General features: G+C 35.2%; 3 protein-coding genes and 1 long non-coding RNA gene across 5 annotated transcripts; 1 reads left to right on the plus strand and 3 right to left on the minus strand.

Moving 5' to 3' along the window:
• Window positions 1-1,564: 1,564 nt before the first annotated feature.
• On the minus strand, window positions 1,565-3,311 carry LOC145045735 (uncharacterized). 2 transcript variants are annotated; one of them, XR_013681876.1, is made up of 6 exons: window positions 3,206-3,311; window positions 2,511-2,594; window positions 2,337-2,433; window positions 2,036-2,160; window positions 1,914-1,970; window positions 1,565-1,806 (listed from the first exon to the last, which is right to left on the minus strand). It is a non-coding gene; the product is annotated as an uncharacterized LOC145045735 (long non-coding RNA). The 2 variants fall into 2 exon arrangements; XR_013681875.1 differs by having other exon boundaries at window positions 2,511-3,289.
• A 6,305-nt stretch (window positions 3,312-9,616) lies between these two features.
• LOC145045739 (photosystem I reaction center subunit VI-1, chloroplastic-like) lies at window positions 9,617-10,484 on the plus strand. The gene is made up of 3 exons (XM_078994060.1): window positions 9,617-9,822; window positions 9,903-10,029; window positions 10,157-10,484. Exons 1-3 carry the CDS (start codon window positions 9,704-9,706, stop codon window positions 10,334-10,336), a joined length of 426 nt encoding a protein of 141 aa, XP_078850186.1. The 5' UTR covers window positions 9,617-9,703; the 3' UTR covers window positions 10,337-10,484.
• On the minus strand, window positions 10,485-12,788 carry LOC145045738 (rop guanine nucleotide exchange factor 12-like). Its single transcript, XM_078994059.1, has 7 exons — window positions 12,464-12,788; window positions 12,222-12,344; window positions 11,969-12,120; window positions 11,764-11,838; window positions 11,364-11,633; window positions 10,976-11,296; window positions 10,485-10,877 (listed from the first exon to the last, which is right to left on the minus strand). The coding sequence occupies exons 1-7, from the start codon at window positions 12,546-12,548 to the stop codon at window positions 10,668-10,670; spliced, it is 1,236 nt and encodes a 411-aa protein (XP_078850185.1). The 5' UTR covers window positions 12,549-12,788; the 3' UTR covers window positions 10,485-10,667.
• Window positions 12,789-16,674: 3,886 nt separating this feature from the next.
• On the minus strand, window positions 16,675-18,136 carry LOC145045740 (glyoxylate/hydroxypyruvate/pyruvate reductase 2KGR-like). Its single transcript, XM_078994062.1, has 2 exons — window positions 17,594-18,136; window positions 16,675-17,384 (listed from the first exon to the last, which is right to left on the minus strand). Exons 1-2 carry the CDS (start codon window positions 18,020-18,022, stop codon window positions 16,860-16,862), a joined length of 954 nt encoding a protein of 317 aa, XP_078850188.1. The 5' UTR covers window positions 18,023-18,136; the 3' UTR covers window positions 16,675-16,859.
• Between the last annotated feature and the right edge of the window lie 3,915 nt (window positions 18,137-22,051).

Genomic DNA, 22,051 nt, shown 5'->3' on the forward strand with positions numbered 1-22,051 from the left:
GTATGAGAACATGACATCGCGAGATTTTGTTATAAATGAATATACACTTCTTTCATAAATGCTTTTGATAAAATCTTATCATATTTTATTTTGGGAATAAATTCCGCAACTCTTTTAATCAAAAGATTACTTTAATTTTATAAAAGAAAGCATAAACAAATCGGTCTTTTCTGGCCGTGAAATTGGGGATGTCACAGTTGCTATCAGAGCATTAGTTTAAGCAAACTAGGAATTTGTAGGAAATTTCTAGACTTAAACTTAGAATGTTAAGTAATGACCGTGAGAAGTGTGTCTAAAATATGTTAGGTAGTACACCTAAATTGACACAAACACTAGTTTATTTTAGGAATAATGCCTAAAATGCTTTTATATGCTAAATATTTTGTGTAATAGCTATATCAATGCTAGTATTTGTTCGGATCCATGGTCTGTTGCCGACCGGATCTGGAAACCTTATGTGTTTAGGATTCTAAGCGTATGACTACGATATTAGAACCAACATGTAAACGTTTCGGAGTGATAAGGGGATTTATACGTTTATCGTAAATGAAGCTTTCCTATCTTAAATTCTCGCCTAGTGACTGAATGTCTGCGTGGATGTACAAGAGGTCATGGTGAAGACTCATATGGAATTTAGTAAATAGAGGAGATGAAAAGGCTTATGATAGTGAATGACACTTATCGGTAGATATCGTAAGAGTGGTATCTAGCCTTTAGAATATATATGATAAAATAACCAGTACATTTAGGGGAGTGCGGTACTTTTGGAGTACACCTTCGATTGGCAGGATGATGGAAAGATTGGTGTAATTCTTGAAGTTGTCCCATCATCTGGAATTTCCATCATCAGCCGAGTTGAAGTAGAATTGATGATTGAAGATGCGCAATGAAGAAGTCCTAGTGGAGTCTAGGGAAAATTTTATGATTATTCAGAGACATTCGTATGTGTTAAATTGTTTCGCGATTTTCTTATATGGTTACTTGGTCGACTACAGGACAATACTTGGGACGAGTATGAGTAGGTGTGAAAGGTAGTAGATGCATATACTACTGGAAGCACAGGACTCACACTTGAATCAGGGAAGGTCACAAGGTTACCAAGAAGCTAGTGATTGATCTCGTTTTATTCAAGTATGTCGTTACCATTGTTTCAGTAGTGACTAAGAAGATGATTGATATTCTGACCCTATCGGTCATATCAAATTGAGTCCGACTACTAGGGGTGAGCATAACCGGGTACCCGCCTATTTTAGCCAGAACCAGAACCGCTCCCGGAACCGGCGGTTCTTAAGTTTTTGGAATTGGAACTGGAACCGCCTACACCGGTTCCTAGAAAATTAGAACCGCTCCCGGAACTGGCGGAACCGGGTACAGTTCCGGGTACCCGACTTCTTGAGTATTAAAACTTGTTATTGTATACATGTCATGTAAATTATGTACAGTAACCTATACAAACAATACAAGTACAAGATATAAAACCAAAAAAATACAAAAATTTGATCTTTTGAATAACAAGTTATTAAAAACATTTCCCACTTTTAAATAACACGATAGCAAGAGCCAACAAGAAAATACAAACTACTACAATATCAAAAGGAGGCTGAAATTGTAATTCATAAAATCAAAAACAATAACAATAAAAACAGCAAAAACAACAACAATAAAAAAACAACAACAAAAATCAGCAATAAAAACAGCAGCAGCAACACATAACAACAAAAACAACAATATCAAAAAACAGCAACAGTAACAATCAGCAGCAGCAGCAGCAGAAAAAAAGCAAACAACAACAAAGTTCATCCCAATCTGCAATTTATATCCATTTTTATTTATATAAACTTAAAACACACTCACACATAGATAAAACATAATAGAATACCTGGAACCTGATCAATAGGTCAATACAAACTTACTTGATTGTCAGTTTGTCCCTGGTTCTGGCATAAGGTGTTACAATTACCAATGCACCCCTGGACAACAAGAAGAATTGTTGATTCTTTTATGATTTATGTTTAATGAATATAAGACCAGTTACCTTTCTGAAAGGCGTTCCAGAAATAAGCGATAAGTGAGCTGAGGAGCTGCCCCAACAAATATGCCACCAACAAAATGCACAACAAATGTTGGCTCTGAATTTCTTGGTTTTAATACCCAGGCTCCCTGAAATTGTATAAATAACAACCCAAATAAATGATCATAGATGACACTAAAATCACCATCATTTACATTTAATTCTCTAGTTGTTATGTTTTATTGGTCCTTATGTGCCTAGAAAGTGAGATGAAATATAAGAAGAATTCAATTTATTATTTTTTTATTTAAAAAGGAGGTCTAACCAGCTTACAATCTTGCTTTCCCCGGTCATATTGGATTCATCAATGGCTAGAGAGTGACCTTTTATTAGGAGACCATCAGCAGGGACCTGTAAGAAACCTGGAAATTCAACAATTAATAAAGAGTTGAACATGTCAAAAGTAACTTAAAAACTTTATGAAAATTTATTAGCCTACCTGATCACCTATTTTAAGAGGTATTACATCACCCAAAACTACATCATATATTGAAATCTTCTCTCTTCTCCCATCTGTAGTTATCTGCTTGAATTTGCATATGTTACGACAACTAAAGGTAGAATACTAATAATATTTTACTCATTAACATAACACAAAAACCTCTATCTGTATATTTCTCTTTTCCTCATTTAAATTATGAAATTGCAGAGATTGTCTATAGTCACTAGTCGATATTATAGTTCACAAAACAAAAGGGATTAGTAGCCATTCAAAAAGATGAAGAACATGTGTTTAAGCAGGTATAATCGAAAAATCGATGGAAGTAACAGATTGAAAACTTCATAAATAGATGATATAATCGAAAATTCGAAATTGTAATAGACTAATAGATGCATTAATTGATAGAAGTAACAACGATGGTCGACCATAGACTAATAAATGTTATAATCGAACTCGAGTACTCGACCACAAAGCACAAAATGAAGTGATCTTACCAATTGATTAAACATTTGACTGAACCTTCGATTAAACCAAGTGAACTAATCTTACCAATGGATTTGATTACTGTAAAAACTGATAAAAAAAAGAACTTAAGAACAAATGATACTCGATGGTCGGCGTGAACAGGAGTCAAGCAAAACAAGTGAATCAATTGAACACGGAGTCGAGCGAAACCAACGAATCAAATTTACCAGAGGGAAGAGAAACGGTGAGAGTGAGCTTGTGTCTTTCGATTGATAGAATATAGTATAGGGTGTCAGCGGTTGTTTGTAAGAAAGAATCAAACAAAGTGACAAACCCTAAAACAATTGCCCTAATTTTTAAAAACAAATCAACAAAATATAGAAATTAAGTATATATTTTTTTATAAATAGGCGGGTACCCGTCGGTACCGGTTCCGGATACCCGGTTTTGGAACCGGAACCGGCGAGTATCCAGCGGGTATCGGTTTCGTAAAAATAAGAATTGGAACCGAAACCCCTTAAGGCGGTTCTGCAACATTAGGAACCGGAACCGAAACCGCTTAAGGCAGTTCCAGTTCTAGAACCTGCAGTTTCGAGACGGTTCCGATTCTGAAAGCAGGTACCCGCTTCCGCTACTCATCCCTACCGCTTACGATGAGTTTGTTATGTGGTTCATAGAACCAAGTTAGAGGTAGCATCTGACTCAAGTCAGAAGATTGAAATCAATGCGATCGATAGCATCACGCTCGTTGTTAAGAAAGCTTGTAGCTAGAAATGCTACATGTAAAAATGTGATTATATCATATTAGAATATGAAGGAAGGTATATTCCATTCCGGAATTTAACTATATGATACTTGAGTCTAAGCGTTGAATCATACGATGAGAGGTCATTAGAACACGACCCATCGGTCTGTTACAATAGATAAAGGAAATTACTTATCCTAAGAATAAGAAGGAGTCCTCAATAAGGATTTATTTTGTAACTCGAAGGTTACAATTGAAAGTACAACATAGTACGAAGAGCAAATTCAGGATTGAGCACTACTTGCTATCGAGAAGTCCAAGAGTTAGATACTCTTTCGAGGAAACATAGAACTTACAGTTATTACCTAGGATGAAGAGATAACGTATGGAATCATTATACAAGTCCTATTTCGTTGATGATTCCAGGACGTAATCATCCTAAGGGGGATATAATTGTTACGCCCGTAGATCCGGACTATTCAATTTGAGACGATAAGTTTCAAAAATGACATTTTTATGGAAGATTATTTAGAAAGGGTAATCTTAACTAAGTTTTAGTATATGTTACAAGGATTCCATAAATATAAAGAACGCCGACATCCGAGTTATAACGAAGAAGTTATGACATGTCGAAGTTTCGTGACAGAACTGGCACAACACAGCGCGACGTAAATAGTGAATTTATGTTAGAGCAATATTTGGCCTTAGCAATCTAAATGAAAGTCATGGAAAACGTTAAACCGAGAGCATGCATAAAAAGAACGTCTAAATCTGACTTCGTATGAGGAAGTTATGATTTTTCGAAGTTTCAGCATTAGCAGTATGCAGCCCGAAACTCGAGATTGAGATCGAGTGATATTTAGCAAAAACTTTCTAAATAAGAATTGAAGATCTCATCAATAGTAGTCCAACGATAAAAATACAGACGAAAACGGAGTTCAGATGAAGGAGTTATGAATCTCGAACGGAGTTTTCCTGTCCCGGCCTACTAAAAATAATATATTTTTAATATATTAAAATTAAAGTCAAAATTAGCCAACAAATTCTAAATGAAAGTTGCAGATCTTGTTTTTACCTACGCGTGGATATAAAGAATGTCGAAAACAGAGTTCGTATGCGAAAGTTATGAATTTCTAAAGTTCGGGGTGCGAAACCCCAAAATTGTCGTGTTAAAAATACAGACGAAAACGGAGTTCAGATGAAGGAGTTATGAATCTCGAACGGAGTTTTCCTGTCCCGGCTTACTAAAAATAATATATTTTTAATATATTAAAATTAAAGTCAAAATTAGCCAACAAATTCTAAATGAAAGTTGCAGATCTTGTTTTTACCTACGCGTGGATATAAAGAATGTCGAAAACAGAGTTCGTATGCGAAAGTTATGAATTTCTGAAGTTCGGGGCGCGAAACCCCAAAATTGTCAGAGTTCACGACGTGAATACAGTGTTCACAACGTGAAATCAGTATTTATGACTTCTAGAGCCTGACAGACGCAACTTGCGATGATGCATGCAGTGACGACTGAACTCACGACGTGAATATTTGAGATTCACGACCTGAATCCATAAAATCAGCCCTATAAATAGAATTCAAGGGGCAGCCGAGTTTGGTTGCTCAGTCTCTTCTCTCTCACTCCCGATACTCTCTCTAAGCACTATTTTAACCCCCCGAAGCCCTGGTATCATCCCTAGACCCGAATCGAGTCCCGAAGCCCGAATATCCCGAGAAAGGATTTTCCTGAGTCGAAGCTCTGCCTGCGAGAAGCCGGTTTTTGTGAAGATCTTTTGGATCTACCGAAGAATACTACTTTTACAAGTCGTAGTGCCGTACGAGCATCGTCTAATTAAGTGAGTGTATAGTCCCTTTCATAACACGGTTTTAATACAAGTATTGTTGGAACATATTAAGTACATGTTTTGTGTGAGTGTATAATTACTTTCTTCTAACACATAAATATTAAGTATTTATTATGAAATACGTGCTATGTGTTAATAAGTTGTTTGTTTATCTGAGATGAGTGTTGAATATGAAGTATTGACTATAAAATACGTGATACGTGTTAATAAGTTGTTTATTTATTTGAGATTGGTGTTGAATGTAATAATACTAGCAAATGCGCTTAGGAATAATTTTGGCAGATGCACTAAATAGAGTATGTCATAATACTAGCAGATGCGCTTAAGGATAATATTGTCAGATGCGCCTAATAGTAAATGTCGTAATCCTGGCAGATGCATTAAAAGGATAATGTCGACAAATGTACCTAAAATAGAATGTCATAATGTCGGCAGATGCGCCTAATAATGTATGTTGTAATCCGGGCAGAGGCGTTTAAAGGATAACCTTGGCTGATGCGCCTTATGTAGCGATGGATGTTGTGCCAATTCCTCAGGTCAATCCTTAGGAATGAATGATTGAAGGATAGTTGATTCTTAGGGTAAAATATTAAGAATTAAATAAGATAATGGGGATGGGTAATTGGGTTAATTGTTTGATGATTAAATATAATAATTATATTATTGTGGGTTGAAAACCCTATATGCTCACCAGGCTCCCAAGCCTGACCCTCTCAGTTTTGTTTGTATCACAGGTATCAATACGAAGACTTATTTCACTGAGAGATTAAAGGAGATGTAAATCATTTGTAATTAAATATAAGTTTTGTTTATGCTTATGTGTCTGTATCGGAACATGACATCGCGAGATTTTGTTATAAATGAAAATACACTTCTTTCATAAATGCTTTTGATAAATTCTTATCATAATTTTTTTTGGGAACAAATTCCGCAACTCTTTTAATCAAATGGTTACTCTGATTTTATAAAAGAAAGCATAAACAAATCGGTCTTTTTCTGGCCGTGAAATTGGGGATGTCACCGGCACCAATGTCGGCCCATGGTTTGTTATGCTTAGTATGCTTGTTGTCTGCATGAATCTTGCATGTGTTATGTGTTTTATGTTTACCGAGCGAGGTTTGATGCCATGCGGGGCCCGATTCTAAGCGGTGCCAGATGAGTATATTGTATGTTAGTTATCTGTATGTGTTTTTATGATTACCGGGTATGACCCAATGATGGGCAGGACCCGAAGGCTAGTATGTATGTTATTTATCTATGTGATTATGACATGTGTTGTGTGTTTATATGTTTATACCGTGCGGGGCCTGATGACTAACATATATTTATACCGAGTGGGGCTTGATGTCGAGCGGGGGCCAATGTCGGGTGGGGCCCGATGCCGAACAGGGTGCGATGATGGGCAGGGCCCAATATATATTAATATGTATGGTATGTGGTATTTTGGAGAACGCACTAAGCTTTGTGCTTACGGTTTTCAATTTATGTTTCAGGTACTTCTATTTTCAAAAGAAAGGGTCCGGCTTGATCGCAACGCATCCACCCATGTTTCCCTATTATAATTATTTTAGGATTGTACTATGATAACTGTTTTCTGTCAAAGTACTTTTGAATATTTAGCAAATGAGTATTGAATGTTGACTTAAAAGATAATTAATGTTTTGGTTGAATTAAAATCAAAAATTTTTACTTTATAATTTAGCGATGTTACAATTATCAGTGACATCATGTGAATTATGTATTACTAGGGATCTTCATACTCACCTTTACTTTTAGTAATGGCTTGTCATGTGCTTTCACTAGTGGTGAGTTTAAATATCAAACATTTGAATATCTTTTACCAGTTTATATGTTGTAGCAAATGCACTCAAAACCATGTCTGCTAGGTTTATTGCACATTTTGTCATTTTTGGTTTCCATTTCTTACCATGTTTGGAAAACCATATTTGTTTGTGATTTTTAAGGAATGATGTGAAAGTATTAACGTAAGGAAGTTGATTTTGAAAGTAGTGATTCTAAGTTCTAAGAACTGTGGTAGTTGTGAGTCTGACTTCATTTATATTTTGGGTGGAAAAGAGAGGATATGACTACAGTTTCTTGGGTCCTTTCTTATTTGGTGGTCTTTATTGTGTTTATCGTATTTTCCATCATTTATGTTTGTAACACTCCTCCAACCAATGTTGTTACATAACATGTTTTGGGTTCTAATTAACCAATTTACTAAATTACTATCTATGTGGATATTTATCCCTATGGGAAAGAGTTACAGGTTAAATTTGGAATTTTATCTAAGAAAATCTTTCGTTACTCATCGTGTTGATGCACAAGGTTCTGAAGCAAAAGCTGCAGACTTTGATGATGACAATGGTGGATGTTGATAGGTTAAATGTTTGATGTGGACATCCATGCATCTCCTTACGAAAACAGACCCTTATTGTTTGGTTTTGTTTGTTTAGGTTGTTGATGTTAATGTGAAAATTGAAGAATATGGGAAAGTAACATCCATAATAATGCGTGATTCCACACTGAAGAAACATTACTTAAATCTGAAAATGAAGTTATGTGTGATTGCAATTAGTTATCTGCTCGTCACTGGATTGTAAACATCTTTTCCCTTTTAAATAATTATATGCATCTTTTTTGTATATTATTGTTGAATTGTGTTTTGTTTGTGTATGTAGATTAGAAACACTCACACTGTGAATAAGACTAGATAATTGACCAAGTAAAAGCTGGTACTATGTTTAAATTGCTTGCCATGAGCAGGTTGAGAGGCTAAGTTTTTTAGAAGAGCTAAATTTCTTAAACATAATCTTTGGGTTACACCATATGCACTTGATGATAATTTTCTTGGAAGAGAGTTTCCTAAACAGAATCCATGTGTTGGTGAAGGCTTAGCCTCATGGGTCAAGCAAAATCGTTCTCTTGAGTTTTCGGAAACTGATATCGTGCTTTGGGCAATAATACAAACTAATTCTTTATTTTAATTTGATTTATTTATGGGAAAATTCCTTTGAAATTGATTTGACCATCACCATCTGACACATCTATGTATTTGGGATCCCTTATGTTCCTAGGCTAGAAGACTAGCATGTTACGCCAGTGGAACACATTGGTTTTATACTAAATAGTAACAATCATATCAACTTTGTTACAAATATTTCAAAAATAGTCTACCTGGTTTCCGAATTATTGTGTTTCGTCTAAAGTTGAAACAATTTTTTTTTTCCAATTTTGGTTTATATTTTATCCACTTTGATCACTACATAATTGGAATGAGGACCAAATGAGAAGAGGTTTCAAATTTTGACCGAAATGCAAACCTTGTCATTCTCAAATGCGTGAATCTCTTCATACCACTCGTTCAAAAACTAATAAAAAACGTATAAGGAGATGCTACAAATCATTGAAGACGATGGATGGACCGATAAAGCTATCTATATTATTGATATTTTTTTGTTTATGTACCGATGTTATGGATCTCTATTTTTGAATGCTAATCATGTCATTATATAACCTTATTTTGTTACACTTTGCCATGTTACAAATCATCAAAGATTACTAATGTTATATAACCATTTTGTTACACTTTGCCATGTTACAAATCATCAAAGATTACTAATGTTATCAATGTCTATTTTTGAATGCTAATAATGTCATCATATTACCACAATTCATTCAACCCCGCGACATAGCCCAAACTTTTTACTAGCTTCGTATTAAATTAACATTTATGTTAGTTTTTGTGAATTCTAGCTCTAATCCGTATAAACTAGCTTACCGGTAACATATTCCGTTAAACGAGTTCCGTTTGGGATCCATTCCTATTTTTAACCGGTGCAAAACCCTAATTTAACATCTTATTTTCAAGAATCGGGAGGAGATAGGCTTATCCATCTCCAACCAATCTCGTAATCTACAGCTCTTAAATGGGTGGATACCATCTCTCTCCCTACAAACCCAATTTCCCACATGGCATCATCCAATCCATGCAACTACATCCAAACGACCCCACCATACCCTCCTCAGATTCTTGGCCATCGTTCCATATACTCTCCGATCGACGATAGAAATAATCACATTCACTCAAATCACAGGTTGTAAGCTTCTGCTGTTTTGCAACAATGGCGTCTCTTGCAACCTTCGCACCCACCACAGTCAACGGCCTCGCCGGCAGTTCTCTCACCGGAACCAAGCTTAACCTCAAGCCTTCTCGCCTCGGTCTCAAACCCAAATCTCAAAGGTACTAATTTCAACTCATAATTTCGTCTTTACATTTACATTCGCAATGGCTCATTGATGTTATTAATCATCAATACGTAGATCTGGAGCTGTGGTAGCTAAATACGGAGACAAAAGTGTGTACTTCGATTTGGAAGATTTGGGCAACACCACCGGTGAGTGGGATGTCTATGGTTCCGATGCTCCTTCACCTTACAATCCCCTCCAGGTATTCGACCTAATGCCTCAACGAGTTCATGAACACCATATGATTTAAGTTAGAGTTTAATTATTGATCAAAGTCGATGGATTGATTATACAAAAAGAAATTTTACACTGTGATGATTTTATTGCAGAGCAAGTTCTTCGAGACATTTGCTGCGCCTTTTACCAAGAGAGGATTGCTACTCAAGTTCTTGATTCTTGGAGGTGGTTCCACCCTTGCTTACTTCAGCTCCACCGCCACAGGTGACGTGTTACCCATCGTCAAGGGCCCTCAACTACCACCTAAGCTAGGTCCACGTGGCAAAATCTAATCTGATCAACAATTTATATAGTTATGTCTTTTATGTATCTTTGCCACAACTTGTAAGTACATGTTTGCTTCCTACTCCAAAACTCTTTTCACTTTTCAAGTATATGATGATGTGGTAGAATCAAGCATGAATTCGTGTTCATTACAAATCTTTTTGTACATTTGATTCATCAGTTTCAACCCCAATCCAATTCACACCAAACACAATATACAATCTGTTCTCTTCTATACATTTTACATTTTACATAGGAAGAAAGAACAGTAAATCGAAGCTCCATGTAAGTCTGAAATTGTGAACTTTTGTGTTGAATCTGGCAATGTCATTGAATGATTCAGCTTTCTATCTCTTCTACTGCATCTGGGAATTTACCTGATGTTAATATCTTGACTGAATCTTTAAGAGAATTGGTCTTCATATCTCCCAAAGATGGATTTTGTGTAAGAGCATCTGCATGCTGTACGTCTTCTATACGCGACAACACTTTATGTGCCAAACTTTCTAGGATTCTTGAATAACTCTCAAGAATAGCAAGCCCAACATCCTATAAAATCAAACAATCAAAAACTTTTACAACTAATGTCTAATTCCATGATATGGGATTTGAAAAGGGAAATGTTAGTTAGTTAGTTAGTTAGTTACTCTATTGTGTTCGATTTTGCTGATTTCTAGAATGGATTGAGGAATCCCAGGGTAACGTTGTTTAAGAATTAATAAAATAGTCTCTGCCCGATCTCCAAATTGTTCTCTTTTTTCCAAACTAACACCCGAACCCCAACTAGATCTTCCATCTTTAGCAGACATCTTCCTCTTCCATATCACTACAGACGCCTCGATTCTATTCTTGAGGTCAACAATTTTATGATCAATCGTTAAATCCATTGATGAAAGAAAGTGATCCGGATCAAAGTGCTCAACCGTTATACTCTTATAGATATAGTCTCCCAAGCTCGCCCTTCCATTCTGAAACAATCAATAATCATCAAGATTCAAAAAAATTCTATAAAGATTGAAATTTTGGTACAAGTACCTTTGGGAGGGTTTCGGTGTAGCTTTCTGGGACTTCCATTTCCATTAGAATTTGTGCGTTAATGGCTAAGGCTGCTTTGAGTACTTGGTGAACCGCATCTTTTTGAAATTGTAACCATTTCTTTGTAGACTCTGATAAACCGTCTGTAGGGACCTTTGGGGTTGGTAACCACCATTTATCTTCTTCCCTCTTTCTTTGGCTTTTTGCTTCATTGTCGTCTTTAGATGCATATGTGAACTCATGTTCGCCTTGAAAATTATCCAAGCATTCCTGCATACCCCGACATCACATGTTAAGCCTAAATGTCCAACATCAGCTTTCTATGAGATCAGTGTTGTATGGATAACATTTAATGAAAAAAAAAGGCTTGTAATATCGAGAGGGCTTGTCTTTTTCTTACAATGAGCATCGCGTCAAGTTTCCTTAATGCGGGAATGTTCATGTGGAGGTCGCTCCGTTGCCTTGTAACCATAATCTGTTCACATTGTAAAAGTAAAGCATTTAATGCATTGGTATTCGATCCAAATCATAATTCAAACCCCTTTCTTCCCCATTTAATATTCAAGAAAAATGCATATATCGATACAGAGAAAGAGAACGTCTACCTCCATGTTTACACCATTAGTGTTTTGTTTTGAGGGCACAAATTCAACAATGTGATCGGTGACAGATAAGAGCCAATCCATTTCCTTCCGCCACCTTGCTTTTCTTTCCGGTGGCATTGGCTCTAATCGTGATTGTTCCCCAAAAACAGCAGCTGAATACATGGATCGAGAATCAATCAATCCAATAAAGTTTTCAGAAAATCGAATTATAATTCTGAAAAATCAGAATAGATAGGTGTAATATGGGTAGAACCTGCTAGATTCGTAATCGCATTTGACAAAGCCTGAGCTGATGAAACGCCCTTTCCTCCACCTGACATATCCTCGCCTAAAAGCAATTTCGCGAACTTTTCCTTCACCGTATCCAAATCTGATACTGCAACTCAATTCTCACCCAATTTAATCAATTAATCCAACGAAATTGCAGGTTTAGGGCACAACGAAATCATTAAAACATGAAATCCGAATAAAACTCGGGAAAAAAGTGGCGATTACCTGAGCATTTGTTGTCATTGTTTGTGGCGCCTTCATCACCTGCTCCGGGATTCATGTTTTGTTCATCCTCAGCTGCTCGAACCATTTTGAATTCGAGCAGCGAGGTTCATACGATGAAGATGAAGACAAACCGGTGAACAAACTGCACGCACGATTTCTTCTTTTATTTTTTTCCTTTGAGAATTAGATGAAAAAAGAGGGATTTGGGAGGTTGATTCTGCAAAGAAAGAATTGGGGATTCTGGAGAGACAACAATGGAGATGGTTAGTTAGCAGGGGGATTGAAGGATGGTGGTTTGCATGGAAGAAGGGGAAAAAAGGATAAAGGGTAAACATATACCACAATTATGTTGGAATTTTAGCCTGTGCAATTCTTTCGCAGAAAATTTAATTTTTGCATGTAAAAAACAGATAAATTGCATGTAGATAACTTAATTTAATTATTAATATTAATATTATTATTATTATTTTTTAAATTTTTTGAAAGGAACTTAATTTAATTATTATTTATTATAACATTGAACTTTTTAAATCTAAAACTTATGTTATAATTTTATAATTTCATCATTCTAGAATACAAATTAATCATCCCTGCGGAACACCCCAACTTTAATCATTGGGAATTAGCAACAATACGACATCATTTGCAATAATATTTTTGCAATTTATAATTCAATAATAGTTTCACATTACAAAAGTCAAAAAACATAATGAAGCAACTATCATCGTCTAAGGATCTACTTCCACACAACTCGAAAATTTAACTGGAATACATGTCTATTGCATAAAGTAAAATCGCATAGTTCTTAACTCTTAAGTCTTTATTTATGTATAATATTGTATAATTCTTAAGTTTGTTATCCTTTATGTAATGTTTTTTTTCATTGGTGTTACTAATTGGTGTTACTAATATGTTAAGTTGTATTATTTTATTTTCAAAAAAGCGTGTTTGATAATTTTGATGTTGAAGCCTTTCCTTCATCTATAAACAGAAGCTCTCACTTCACTTGTAAAAAACCAAGTATCGAGTTCTTCTTTAAAAAAAAAAAAAAAAAACTATCTAAAGGCATCTCCAACCATACATTAAAAAGTTACTTTTACATTATAAATTACAGTTATAATACTCTAACCGTACATTATACCTAACACTATATAGAATGTTGGATTTTAGTTTTTTTTTTTTTTTGAACGGCGAGCGAAATATATTAGATAACAAAAAAGGGGCTATAAGCCAAGAACTCAAGCCACATTATAACAAAATGTTTGATAAAGGAGACATACATCAAAAGGACCAATCAAACATAGAACAATTTAGAACAATTTGATCTATTTTTAATCCAATTAAATGTATTTATATTAATATCGTCCGCCAAAAACATACACGCTCGTCGATCAGATCCGAAGATAATAGCGTTCCTCTCCTTCCAAATAGTCATTTTTAGTGTTTATACTATCTTTTACACTATAATTATAATGTAATGGGTTGTAGGATTTTAGTGTTTACACTATCTTTTACACTATAATTATAGGTATAGCGTAAAAAAAATAGTGTTAAGGGTTGGAGATGGTCTAACTCCCTCTTACATGTAAATCATGTGTACCCCATATGCCTCCATCTACTTCCTATAGACATTTTACATATATACACCATTCTTCATATAAAATACTTTTAATCAAACTTTTTTTCCTATGAGTCGATCCCACAAACATTTACCGCAAGAAAACTCATTGGATTACCTTGTTCTTACCAATTCTAGCAAGAAACTTCTCTAAGTCGGTTTTATACCCATCCATTTCATAACCCCAAACCTCACCAAATTCGATATATTTTAACATCTTGTCAATGAGAGAAGCGTAATTAATATATCTCTTGTTTTTTTTCCTAAACATCATAGTTTTCCTCCAAGTGCTTGGAAATCTATTTGATGTCGAAGGTTCACTAACATGCAACAAACTAATATAATCATGATTAGTACCACTCGGCCCCACTTCTAAAGAGGGCACCGGAACAAGTATCACATGGTTGTTATATAACTTCCATCAAATCATGGAGGCTTTAACAACAAATCAGAGATTGTAACCTCTCTCTCAACTCCAACACCTTCTTGATCACTCTCCTCTCTCCCTAATACTCCACCTTTCGTAGTTTCTTCATAAAAAATATCTATTTCAGTCTTATCTATATTTCTCTCATATTATTTGGTTATATTCAAGACCCGCCTTAAAATTTCTTTGATTCGGACATCATAAACCACACCTCTCATTGTAACCATCACCTTATATGTTATGATTGTAGGTTCTAATGCTTTCATGCACACCCTCCCAGATGTAATGTTCTCATCTTGATCTTCATCATCAAACATGGATGTTCTTCATATGTTTGCAATTTTTTTTTTAAGAGAATTAGTTATCCATGCACTAAAAGGCAACCCCTCAATTTCCACCCAAACTAAACATTCCTTAACAAAAAAGATTTTGTAAACGAGCATAAGTCCTTGAATTTTTTGGCAAAGCAAATCATGCTGCTTGAAATTAACATGAGAATTTCAAGCCTTAAACTCTATCCAAACCCAAGCACCATCAATGTAGCTAATCTCCAAGTCCACAAGATTCGTAGTGCTTAACACTTCATTTACTTCAACCAAAACAACACATGTTGAATCTTGAATACTCAATAAGTCTCTCGCATCTAACAATAACATAAGTTTTTTTTTTTTTTTTTTTTTTTTTTTAATTATTCAACGGCTCTCTTATACTCGTTCCCCAAACTTTCTGGCTACTACGTTCACAAAAGAACATGATAAACACTCATTCTGTTATTTTCAATATGGATTGGTTTCATTTTGTTGCTATTATTCTCATCTCTAAAAAACTTATATGTCGTAAATAATGATCATGTCCTTCGTATATACTATATATATTTGTTGCTAATTCTCCTTCTTCCACCCCATTAAGAGATGAACAAATGCAAAACATTTTCCTAGCTTCGATAGCTTTCTAGCAATGTAAACATATGGCACCTTTCCCTACGTCCCACACTAAGTCTTAAGTTTCCACAGACATTGAAAAATCCGTCATATCAAATGTTATTGAGATCTTATCCGAGCTTTTAAGTTAGGATTATTGACATAAAAATACATGAAAGTTTTGCGTTTGATTTTAAATGACTAGTTAACTTTTTCTTGAACCTTTTAGACCATTAAACTCAAAATTTACCTATCTAAAACCTCATTTTGATCAAAGTTAGTAGGTTTCCCGGTTACATATTACAAATTTACCCATCCAAAACATCATTTTGATCAAAGTCATTAGGTTTTTGAATGTTGATGTGTAATAAAATACCAACAAAAAGTAACCCACCCCTTTTTCTTTGATCCAATGGAATCCTACTCTTGCATCTCTCTCTTTGCCTTTGTGTACTTCCCGATAGAAACAAAACCAAAACCAAAAACAACCACACTCTTTCCTCGATCGTTGAACAGGTGCGAATTTCCCTTTTCTCTCTTTTGATCACAGGTCTAAAAAATTGCCCCATCTTCTTCCCTTTCTTTCACTAGTAACAGGTCGCAAATGAGATGATGATAGAGACGGGGTTGTTGTGGTTCTGATATGTGGTAATAGCGTCCGACTTGGTGAGTGTCAGTTAACAATGGCTCAATGGATGTGGATGATCGAAGATGTAGTGAATAGGGCCATGCTATTCGAGCCTATCAACGTGATTTTTTTCCATCGACTCTTGTTACGTGATTTTTTTTTTACCGATACCAAGCAGTGTGCCTCCAATCGCTTCTATAATGCAACCGCTGCTAAAGTGTTGTCACTTCTTCTTTAATGTGTTTTTATGTCCATAACCCTTAAAGTTATGGTTCATACCATTTTGCTATCAGCACCAATTAATTTTAGGTGGACGCTTTCCTTTATCAATATCAACTCCTTTTATTCTCCACTCCTAATCTTACATCTTTGTGCTAGCATTCCGATCTATTACCATTGCTTTTCATCCAACCCTAATCGTAGATCTCCTTCCCACGAATGTAAGCAATAACTCATTCACCGATGCACTAAAATCACATAAAACGCATGCACATGTCAATACATGGTCATATAGACTTCAATCACATGCAAAAGCTATGTACTAGCGATCAAATTGTTGAATTTGTTGGTACTAAATATACAATCTCAATTCTCAAGGATGCATAAGAACAAATCATATAGCACCGATTTAAGAAAAACGAATAATAAACAACCTCTCAAAGACATGGTAAGACATTGATGATCCATGTAGATGTGCGAATCCCACAGAGATTACAATTTCATCTCTTAAACTTAAAAATGCAGTTTAACTACATAACAGATGAAAATCATTGAAAGTTGTGTGAGATCCTAGGTGTAGCTTTCTAATCAATAAACACTGGAGTTAACAATGGCTTCTTGGAAAAATGAGCCTCTAGGTTCCCTACCACAAGATCAGCCATGGCTTTTACAGTCTCAACAGTATCACTCCCAATATGTGGCACAAGGACAACATTATCAAGACCAAAAAGTTCTTCAGGGACATGGGGTTCCTTCTCAAACACATCAAGACCTGCACCTGCTATCCGCCTTTCAACAAGGGCGGATACCAGTTCATGTTCATCAATGTGTGGGCCCCTCCCAATGTTGATGAGAAAACCCTTGGGACCCAGCGCATCGATGACTTGGCGGTTGATGATGTGGCGAGTTTCTTCTGTTAGTGCACACGCCACAACAAGGATGTCACAGTCGGAAGCTAATTCAACTACACTGGGAAAGTATTTGTAATTTGATTCTGGTTTTTGTGATCTGGAATAGTAACTTATTGGACAGTTGAATGCTTCAGCCCTCTTTGCAATTGCTGTACCTATTCTGCCTAGACCTATGATTCCCACCTTCTTGCCACTGAACTGCAACAAGGATTATATACAAAAGATGAAAAACACTAGTCCAAGACGATACTGAAAACATAACAATTGAAAAAAAAAATCATGATCCGACCTTTTCTCTACAATGTAAATAGAATGAAAGTAATTCTGTTGGATAGGTTAAAAGATTGAAGCATCTACAGTTTGATTTAGTAAAAAGGGAGATGATGATGATGATGATGAAATAAAACCTTAGTAGTCAATTTGAAGTCGCCTTTCTTCCATAATCCACCTCTAACATAACGATCGCACTCACAAATCCCTCTCAACGTTGCCAACATCAATGCAATCGCCAAATCGGCCACATCTTCGGTCAACACATCGGGTGTATTAGTAACCCTAATTCCTTTATCCTTACAATGCACTAAATTCACCTTGTCTAAGCCTACGCTAAAACTGGATACAATCTCCAGAGCCGGTAACGAGTCAATCAATTCGCGGTCGGCACCGACGTTGGTGTTTCCGACGACGGCCCGAATGGAACCGGAGTTCTCCTTGAAGAAATCGTTTTTCTGAGTGAGATTCCAAAGGCGGAAGAGATTGAAGCGCTTATCGAGTTCTTGTTCGAGGTAAGAAGACATGGGGTAGGTCATTAGTACACCGATGGCTTTCAATTCCATGATTGAGGTCGGTAAGTTCACTGGCCAGCAACCGCTATGGGGTTACTTTCTTTTTCCAGGTTTTGATAGCGTAGAGGTGCACATAGCACACCACACACGGAGCAGCTGGACCGATCCAAAATAACTTTGAAATGGAAGTAGGGGTGAGCAATCCCAAACCAAAAAACCAAGAATCCGATCAAAACCGACGAAACCGAAACCAAAAAAACTGAAACCGACGTAAAATCGACGATTAGGGTTTGAATTTTTTTAAAACCGAAAAACCGGGTTCGGTTTTAGTTTTTACCTAGAAGCCGATCCATCCAACCCGAGAAACCGATCCATACTTAAAACCGACAAACCGCCCCAAGAAACCGACCCATCCAACCCGTGAAACCGACAAATACATGATTGTATTTTGGTTGTAATAAACTATTTTGGGATTTGGTTGTAACTTGTAATAAACTATTTGTTGTAAGACTCATGTTTTTTTGGTGTTTTTTGAAGTATTTAAATTGTTGCTTCATTTATGGAAAATGGGTTAAAACCCAAAACCTAAAACCCATGGGTTTAAACTCAGAACCCGTGAATGTATGGGTTGAACCCAAGAAATCGAAAAACCGCCCAAACCGACCTCAGAACCCGAGAAACCGAACCACCAGAAACCGATCCTATTGGGTTCTGAAAACCAGAAACCGACCATTTATGTGTTGGGTTGGGTTTGGGTTCAAAACCGATCCAAACCGACCCATGCACAACCCTAAATGGAAGTGTGGTGCTGCATCTACAAGCAGTAACGGAGCTTGAACATTCGAGTTGGGGGGACGAAATTAAAATACGTAGAAAAAGTAGAGAATAGGAAGGGGGGCACAGTCAATTTTTTTAGTTTAAGATCTAATATGTAAAAATTTTAAAAGTAAAAGGATTAGTTATGAAAAAAAAAAACAAAGGGGGCTATAAAGTGAATCACAAATTTTTTTTTATTAAAACAAGAAAAAGATGGTCATAAATAGTTGTGTTTTAGAAATCTCTAGATATAATTTTAAAGTTAAAAAAACATTTTTGGAAGGTTTATGAGGTTTCAGAACTTTTAAAAAACAGTATTTATTTATTTATTTATTTATTTAATTTTGCTAATTTTATTAGTTTTTGGCCGTTTCTGTTCCTTGATTAAAATATTTGATGGGCATTTGCATAATTTCATTACTACAAGATCATTTATGAAGTTTTGTCTTAATTTAAAAATAAATAAATATAAAAATATATTATTTTTTGGACGATATTGCCCTGCACACTGTTTTTATATTAATAAAATTAATTTTTTTTACAGTTTTAGGATCATATTACCCATGCACACTGATATTATTATTAATAAAATTCAATATTACAGTTTTAAAACCATATAGTCTCTGCATACTGTTTTTATTGGATAGATTTTACAGCTACAATGTTGAATAGAAAAATATGTGAAGGTAGGATGATATAATATAAAAAATAGATGAAAGTGTGTTGTTTTTTTTTTTGCTATTATTAATCCTTTATTTTACGATGGTTATTGAACTTACGTAATATTGTAACAATTTCAAAATCACTAAATGTCTTCATATGTGTCCGTAAAAATTAGAGCATCCATGATGTCGTCCAACAATTTCACCATTCTGAAAATAAATCGACCAAAATGAAAGTTATTATATCAAAAAGCATCCAAAAGGTTGAGAATAAAAATTTATATATATAAATTATTTGCTAACCTGTTATACTTTTGATCTTCGTTTACAATATCCACATGTTGAATCAAATGGTTACCTTTTAAGTGTTAGAGGACCAATCACCACTTGTACAAATTTTAAGTACTAATATTGCAGCAACAATTGTATTGAGCATCAGCTGGAATTAACATAAAAGCTCCAAATATTGAAAAGATGAATAAACTTTTGATTATTTGAACCACAACCAAATGGACATTGCTCTATCCTCTATTTCGAGCCATGTGAAATACGTACACTCAATAAGCTATCTCACATAATCCATGTTTTTCCCACCCAAACATCATGTGGATTTTGGACTGAAAACTCAAAATGAGGGACCACTTGCAGATCAATCTGTAAATGTAAATAAAATCCATAATCAAAAGTAGCTTTCAAGAGAATCTGATCAGTTTCATTCAGGCATTCTGTCAAACATCTAACATGAAAGTCAAATCATTGGATTGTAATACTTAATTTGATACATATACTCCATTCTAATGTGCATCTCCAAAGTAGCAAATGAAACAGATAAATCCTTAGTCATCCTTATTTTGACTTTATGAAATAAAGTGAAGATGAACTATTAGGTTGTATATAACCCTTAACATCATCCACCATCTAAATAGTTTATTTAGTTCCGGGCATATTTATGTTTCCCATATAGTGAACTACAAAATTTAGTCCATGTTCAGAGTCTAAAATCACAACATAGAAACTGGAAAAATACAAACTAAACATTTTACATATAGAATATTATACCTTTCAAATTGAAACTATCAATGAAGTCTGATACACGAAGCATGCAATCAGGGTGTCACATGTAAAAACGTATTTTTAGTAAACAGAAAGCATACCGGCAATGTTGCCTTCAATTAGAACATGATTGTAGAAGCCGATGTGACAACCCGATACTTTCTAGTTAAAAAAAGTCAATTTTCGTCAAATAAAATTTCAAATTTTATTTTGTTCCGTTTAGTTCTTGTGGTTTAGAAAATAATCTAAAATATATATTTAGAAGTTATATATGTTTTTAGATCCAAAAACACTCAAAAAATCAAGATTTCCCTCGAAAAATCAGCAAACTCGTCCAGCCACACGTTTACGATCGTAAACCCCTGGTTCGTAAACCCGTTTACAACCGAGAACCTATTTCCGACCACAAACCCAACCGGTATAAAAGTTTTTCCCGGAGAGATTTTTCATTTCTCACATTTTCACCCGAAAACTCTCTCAAGTTGCTTCCAAGAACCTTCCAATAACATTCATATCTTCAAGAACAAACCTTCAAATCTTCAAGTTTTTCCTCAGGAACACCAAGAATAGCCTTCATATCTTCAAGGGCTGCAAACCCAGTTTGCAGCCGCAAACCAGGTTCACGGCCGCAAACCCTGGATCCCAACCGCAAACAACCTTGAGCCGAGAATCTTGGCTGAAAACCTTTTTTTCCCACCTCAAACAAGTATCGGTAACATTCCTAACCCAAAAACAAGTGTTTTCTAACACTTTAATTAATGGTTTCGCTAATTTAAATACAATTATGTGTTTAATTATCATTAGGATACCGTTAATCCCGCGTACTCCAACTCGATGGTCATCTTTCCGATTTTGTTGTCAAGCACGTGCACATAATCAACTGCAAGTTCATACCCCTATGCTTTTTACTATTTTTAACGTTTTCAGGGGGATACAAGCCAAACACAAAGAATTTTTGTGTTTTTATACAAAGGATTTCAACAGAATTAAAACTTATGCAATTATTACAACCAATAGATCATTACATTTTATAAAATACTTAGATATTTTATCCTTTTTGTAACATGCAGCATAAGGGAAGTTTTCAACTTACAACCATAATCGTAAAGTTTTCAAGACAATACATGAATTGAATACATAACATACATGCAAACTATAATGGGTATAGTTTGGGAATCAACACACAGTTTTATCAATTTCAGAGCTTATACATTAATAAACATATAAACTATGATAGATGTAGTTTATGACATACAATACTATTTTCTGAACACAAGAGTACAACACTAAATACTTATTTAAGTATAATTATTTTTACTCTACAAGTATACACACAGTTTCAAGTACAAGAGAACACTACAACACTACACGTAAACTAGTTAATACAGGGTTGCGAGGCACTACTTCAATTGTACCCTTCGAGGTGCAGACTAAATCCTACCACGATATAACTAGAGTCTCCTGGTGGGAGAGCCTGCTATTTGTGAATAGATCTATTCGGGACTGACAATCCCACACCTAACTGCTAGCTACAGTTAGGCAGGCATGC

This window comes from Lactuca saligna, chromosome 5 (genome assembly GCF_052625555.1).
Source record: "Lactuca saligna cultivar CGN05327 chromosome 5, ASM5262555v1, whole genome shotgun sequence".
Taxonomy (NCBI): domain Eukaryota; kingdom Viridiplantae; phylum Streptophyta; class Magnoliopsida; order Asterales; family Asteraceae; genus Lactuca; species Lactuca saligna.